The sequence below is a fragment of the Prosopis cineraria genome, unplaced genomic scaffold (assembly GCF_029017545.1).
Source record: "Prosopis cineraria cultivar Desert tree isolate PC_DT_omini unplaced genomic scaffold, ASM2901754v1 PC6, whole genome shotgun sequence".
NCBI lineage: Eukaryota > Viridiplantae > Streptophyta > Magnoliopsida > Fabales > Fabaceae > Prosopis > Prosopis cineraria.
The window spans coordinates 5,070,237-5,076,940 of NW_026555337.1; the positions used below are offsets into that span (position 1 = coordinate 5,070,237).

General features: G+C 30.9%; 1 protein-coding gene across 1 annotated transcript; it reads left to right on the forward strand.

Moving 5' to 3' along the window:
- The first annotated feature begins 4,475 nt into the window (after positions 1-4,475).
- Positions 4,476-5,051, forward strand: LOC129312858 (uncharacterized). Its single transcript, XM_054955617.1, has one exon. It carries the CDS (start codon positions 4,547-4,549, stop codon positions 4,856-4,858), a length of 312 nt encoding a protein of 103 aa, XP_054811592.1. The 5' UTR covers positions 4,476-4,546; the 3' UTR covers positions 4,859-5,051.
- The last annotated feature ends 1,653 nt before the right edge of the window (positions 5,052-6,704 follow it).

The window sequence follows — 6,704 nt, forward strand, 5'->3', positions numbered from 1 at the left end:
ATCCAAAAGAGACGGTGGATCAATGCCACTAAGCCTCTGGGACTCCTCCACGTGTCACTCGTGGCTCTTCTCCTGAAAATTGTTAACCACATAATGAGACTTAAAAGTCCCAGTAACCAAAGCTAATTTATGATAGTGTGTACAAACAGTTAAGTGTGTGCTTACTAAGTAGGAATCAAAAATAATATAATTTCAATAAAATATAAAAAATATTACAATACACACAAACAACCATCCTTATATCCCTCCATTAACCTCGAGCCGTAGTCCTCACTCGGTGCTAAATTACCCGACCAAAGGTAGATTAGCCCGAGCCTTTACAAGCCACCTATTGAGCTCCAATAGGGGTGTACTACGTGGCACATAAATACAATAACAATAGCAAGTCTCTCAATACCTCCTACAATAATCAAACAAATTCATAATAATATTGCACAATTATAAAATATTACAAAATTCATAATTTTCTCAATAATCACCCAATTAACATGAAGTAACACTAATCATAAATTAAATTAAAAGCATGGTTACCTTGTGGCTTTTTTAATAAATTATTCCTTACAATTTCTCTCCCACCACAAACTTCACCAATAATACAATCTACAAATAACATATTATTTATAAATATTAGTTTCAATTTTTGAAAATAATAAAATAATTCTAATAATAGAATTAAAAATATAACATAATTCTTAATTTTAAATCTTAATACAAATCTAGAGTTAATACTATTAAGTAAAATTTTTAACTCCTCTTTTAATTATTAATAAACATTAATAATCTAAAAATTAACTTCTAAACTAATTTCTTTTATCAAAATTTTCTTTTTATTTCATAAATTCGCACCTAAAATATTCAAAAATTAAAAATTGAATCTCTAACTTAGAATCATAATCCTATAACCATAATAATTCATTTTTCATCCCAAATAATCATCTAAACCTCAATAAATCAACATATATTTTCAGATCTAGTTTAGAATTTGATCCATAAGCCACAAATTCAAAGATCATCAACAAATTTATACTCTAGAATATTTATTATACTACTAACAACCTCATAAACCATATTTATTCAACATAAATTCATCCCTCTTCCAGATCCTAAATTTTCTACTACCACAAAATCAGAAACCAAAGAGGAAGGATGATTAAGAAAATTTTTTAGAACACTTACTTAGTCTTGAAAAGTTTAAAATCACACCCTAAATATCCTATTAAAAACTCTTACTTTAAAATCCAGTACCGGTGAACTTGGCTCACAGACGCTCTCTCTGCCTCAGCTCACGCACGAAGGAAAGAATGAAGAAATGAAGAAAACAGGTGAGTTTTTATAAAAAAATTCAGTGGGTCCCACATTTTTTTTATTTCTTCTTTCCTCTCTCTTCTTCTTCTTTTTTTATTATTATTTTATACAATGATTGCACGGACGCCGAAAGAGGAAGCCAAACTTTCTTCTTCTTCTTCGTCCCCCCTTTTTTTAATACCTTTTTCTTTTTTTATTATAATAATAATAATTTAATAATATTTTTTTATTATTTTTTTAAATTTTTTTAATTTTAATTTAGAATTATATCCTAAGTTAGATTTAATAATCATCTCCTACTAATTTATTTACCTCTAAATATTTTTTAAAATTTCTATTAATCCAAATTAACTATTAAAATTTAAATTAGGATGTTACATTATGGTGGCATCTTGTATAAGAAACAAACGTAATCAAGAACGTGGTTAACTCTTGTGGGGTCTTCAAAGATTAAGGTTCCTAGAGGATCTTTTTATTGATCATTATCTCATTTTTCATTTCATTTCTTTCTTTGTCCTTTTCTTTTTATTCTCGTGTTTTTATTGCGTTTTAGGGTTCTATTCTTAAATTAGCATGATTTTACTTTTGCATCCTCTATCAATATAAGAAGGACATTGATTATGAATTTCATGTTTCAGCCATATGATTGTTATTATTATGGTCTAACGTGATTCGATAAGGGTATGTGGTTATTAGTATTGTGACCTCCTATGTGTTTTGTTGTTTATATATGATGTGAGATGATATCTATTTATGCTTGTCAAACATAGTTGTTAGTATTGTGGTTATGGCCAACATTTGAAAATTAAACCAATTTGTGAAAGAATTATATTTGGCATTTGCATCTATAATTAATTGATGTGCATTTATATAGGCTAAGTTAACCTTGGTTACTGAGTAGTTATACTAACCCATTTATCTTCAATAATACAAAGCCTAGCTCATTGGATTAGGATTGAGAAAAACATCCTGAGGCATAAAATCTTTCCATCTTAATTGTAGGTCTCGTGTAAATTTGGTTATGTGTATTTTGATGGATAATTTGCCAACTAGAAATGCATCATTTTATTATTTACACTATTTAATGTTTTAAAGTTTATTGGTATATTTTAGGTTCTAGGGTATTTTTATGTGAAAATTTAATATATTAATTGGGCTAAAATACTAGTATAAGTATGATATATTTATGTAGGGGATGATTGTAAAGAATCATAATTATCTATAATGAATTGGCTCCTCACTTTTATGTTTGTGACTAAGGGGCTGAATAGTAAATTGAGGTGTATGTGTTGTTTGTTGTTGTGGTGTATTGCATAAGTCCGTTATAGTTTATTGAATGTGGTTTAAGGGTCGGTATGAGCTCTTGGCACTTGAATTATGTAAGGATACCCAAGTTATGTATTATTGTGAAAAATAGTGGCTTTTAAAAATGAGTGTCTAACTTCTAATTAAAAAGTGATTTGATTATAAAATTAGTGACATTAACTAAAGCTCGAATAAATTTCTTTGTAGACACTTAGATCACTCAATTAGACTCGAACGGAGAAATGGAACACGTCAAAAGCTTGCTCTAGAAGTTGTCATTTGACAGCATGTATGTGGCCAAATTCGTGTAATGCACTACGGCGCATGGCACAAAAACAAATGTGCCGCAATGCATATATAACAAGCCATGGTGCACCCTTATTTTCTATACTGTATTGTTATGTTTCAACTATAATGCAAATGCTTAATACATTTTTGGGATCCTATGTTTTCACATAAAACCTCTACTTTGAATTTTTAACTTGTAAAGTGTTTTGAAAGTTTTAAAAACTAGGAGCCTATTTTAAAAAATTTACAAACTTGATAATCTATTTGGTTTAGTTCCTTGATTACTTTGATTTTAGAGTTAATTGAAAATTAGTAAAGATAACCTTACAAGCAACAAAACCCACCCACAACAATGAATGGCAAAAAAAAAAAAAATCCTTGCCACCTATTGCACATTTCTAGGCCCTATGGCTGAAAGTAATAGACTTTTATTACAAATTAATAGTGGGGGTAAGAATGCCTCAAGTTTAATTATTTAGAATTTAAAATGTACCAATTATGAGTATAAGATTCAAATCACCCATCAACCTATAATTTAAGGATCAAATTACGTATTAACCCAATACAAAATATAGAGTCTGTAAGATGAAAAATGTTCTTTAATACAATTATTTTCATCTCATGCCAAGCATAAGACAAAAAATACTGGGCTCATAAGTTTCTTGTATGTTATGTTAAGAGAATATAGTGCATTTAACCAACAGGGATTGAGTCTAGTAGAAAGGACTAAATTTTTATAACAGGATGAACCAAAGTTTTAATTCTCATTGAGAGAAGTGCTCACATTTAATGTACAATTGTGTTTTGATAAAATTTTGTAGTAGTGAGAAAAGCTTAATTTAAAAGAAATAAAACATCATGGATACTATACTCGCTTTAGACTATTATATATGTCATTGATAACTAATTCACGTTTTACAAAAAATATTAGTTGAACCTTATTTTTCTAAAATTTTTTTACTTTTTGCATTTATGTTATTGAATTTTTTTTAGTAACACGTGCATAATCTTTAAATATGAAGCACTTAAAGATAAAAAATATAAAAAAAGGGTTATAAATGGTAAAAAAATATAAAATTTACTTAATACTTTATGTTTTAAATTAGGAGGTGCTTCTTAAAAAATGATTTATATTGTGGTTGGAATGACTCTGAAATAAAACTAAATAAAATGGGGTCACGTGAACTACAGTGCATCTGCATAGAAGCTTTTAATAGGATTGTGTCATGATCCATCGAGCATGGAATTCGGCACCGAATATGGCACTAATGGTTTCTCTCCCTGTTGACGCGTAAAACGGTCCACAATGAAAAGGTAAAAAGAGAACAGATAATCCAATCGCTTTTCTAACCAACAAAACTTTAATCTCCCTTCCCCACCGTATCAACTAATCTTAGTGCAAATCCACGAGTTGACTCTTTAATCTCCTTCCTTTTAACGGATACAAAATCTCTTCATGGACACTCTTTAATCTGCCTCTAATCAAGAGAAAACTAATTCCCGACAATGCAGCTAAACACCCTAATTTCCCCTTGCCCTTCTTGGAACCCCATTATTGTTGATCCATTATTAATTAACTTAACAAATTACAGTGCCAAAATGGAGATCGAGCCTGCACATCTGTGTAATTAATTGAAAGATCGACGCCATGAAAGTGGCGGTGGAGAATTTGACTGGGACGCTTTTCTACGTGCAGATGAGCAATGACGCCACCGTGGCTGACCTAAAGAAGGAGATTGGGGCCCACCAGAAGATCCCTTGTGACCGTCTGATCCTCCTTCTTGATACTGATCTTTGTCCCCTGATGAATCACGACGAAGACGAGGACCAGAGGGTGTCCCTGCATGATTGTGGGGTCCAGGATGGGTCCCACATTTACCTCTTCTTCAATCCAATAGAGGATGAATCTAACAGCAATTACCATGTCTGCTTCACTTTGCCGGATGTTCTTCTCAACTAATTAGAAAAGAACATGCACGTAATACTTTATAGGGAAACATCTACCAAATTAAGGAAATATCACAGAGAGGTTAAAAGTTAAAACAGTGCTACGTTGTAGGATTCAGAATAATTTTTGGTTCTTGTATTCAGTTATTACTGGCCATTGGCATGTATGGATATAGAATAGTGTGTCATTTTTGTATTGAATTGGAAGTGAAAAGAGGGTTTATTGGCAATCACAAAGCCATGTGATCTTCTTCTGACTTTTATATAATAAGAATGCCATTCAAGCACATTCATGGTGTCAATCAGTCATGGAGTTGAACGTACAACCTGTTGCATGACAGCACACATTCATGGCCAATCGGTATAAAATCAGAAATAAAACAGATCATAAGAGCAATATATTAAGAGCAACACATCAAGAGCGTATTTTCGCGTCAGCCAGACCCTAATAACCAGTTGAGTTACTGTTTAAAAATTCATCATGGCTACTGAAACTTAATTACTCTCTCTCACACACGATACACTTCTTACAAATTCAAAGCTACTTCGTATAATTATAAATATAGGAGCTAGATGACCAATTTATAAATATTGAAAAGTTAGGTAAATTAATTATTTGTAAAAGATATATGTTGGTATTCCATAACTCTTTAATCATTTAAAATAGAAATTACCTTTATCAATGGAAACCCGGACCCCGGCCACTTTAATATGTTAATTAATATAACTTGTAGGAAAAAATATAAATATGAGAACTACTAAAGTAGATTGCGGTTTTTTCCATTTCACTTTTAAAATCAAAACAAACCTCTTGACAAACTCCCATGTTTATAATATATATATATATATATATATATATATTATGGTATCATGAGTATCCCCAAGAATGAAACTTATTAAATCTTATTTCGAAAATACGAGAGTTATTACTCGAGCTTTTTTGCGCCAACTAGTTTTTGAAGAGCAGTCTTCTCAAAGATGTTAGCCCTCACTCTCCCTCTCTCTATTTTATATATATATATATATATATATAAAAAATAATATTCTGTATGGCATGTGATTGAAGTCCCACCTATGCAAATGTCAATAATATAATGTGTTCCGATTTATACGAATCTTGACTAATTCAAGTTCACGAAATTATTGCAGTCAAATTTTGCCAAAAGTTGGTATCAAAATCATATAATTAGAATTAGAATCTTATTAAAATCATATAATTAGAATTAGAATCTTATTAAAACCGAAAAGAAGCATGCTGCTGATTCACTAAAGCTCAAAATTTTGCTTTATATTCCTTTTTTTTGTTTTTGACTTGAGCAGCAGGGTCTGGCCTGTGCTACACATATACACTTCAACAATTGGACTTTCATAGTCTTTTTTTTTAAATGTTCAAGCGAAAAAAAGATTCGGGACTTTTCACCTCAAGTTCTCAGTGAGCACTAGTTTAATTTGAGCGATATCAATTGGTTAGCCAGACTTGTGAGATTTTTTAATCAAACGGGCAGAAATGGTTTTAGCTGTCAAGGACCATCTTTATGATTCCGAGATTTTTGTAGAATATTGTACAGTATATGATAACTATTCTATATTTTTAATGAACAAAAAAAATTACTTAAAAACCTTTCAAAACATATACCATCCAACTAACAAGACGAGCGTGATAAATAAAGCAACATAACTACCACGAGAACCAAACAGCACAAAAGCGAAGCCTTCAACCATGCAAGATCAGAAGAAGAAGACAGATTTGTATATTAATGTGATGGAGCAAAAATGAGTATCAAAATGGAGACAGCTAAAGCTGATCGATTTTTCAGAGCATGACGGAGCAACAACCATGAACCAGTATGCCCTATAAT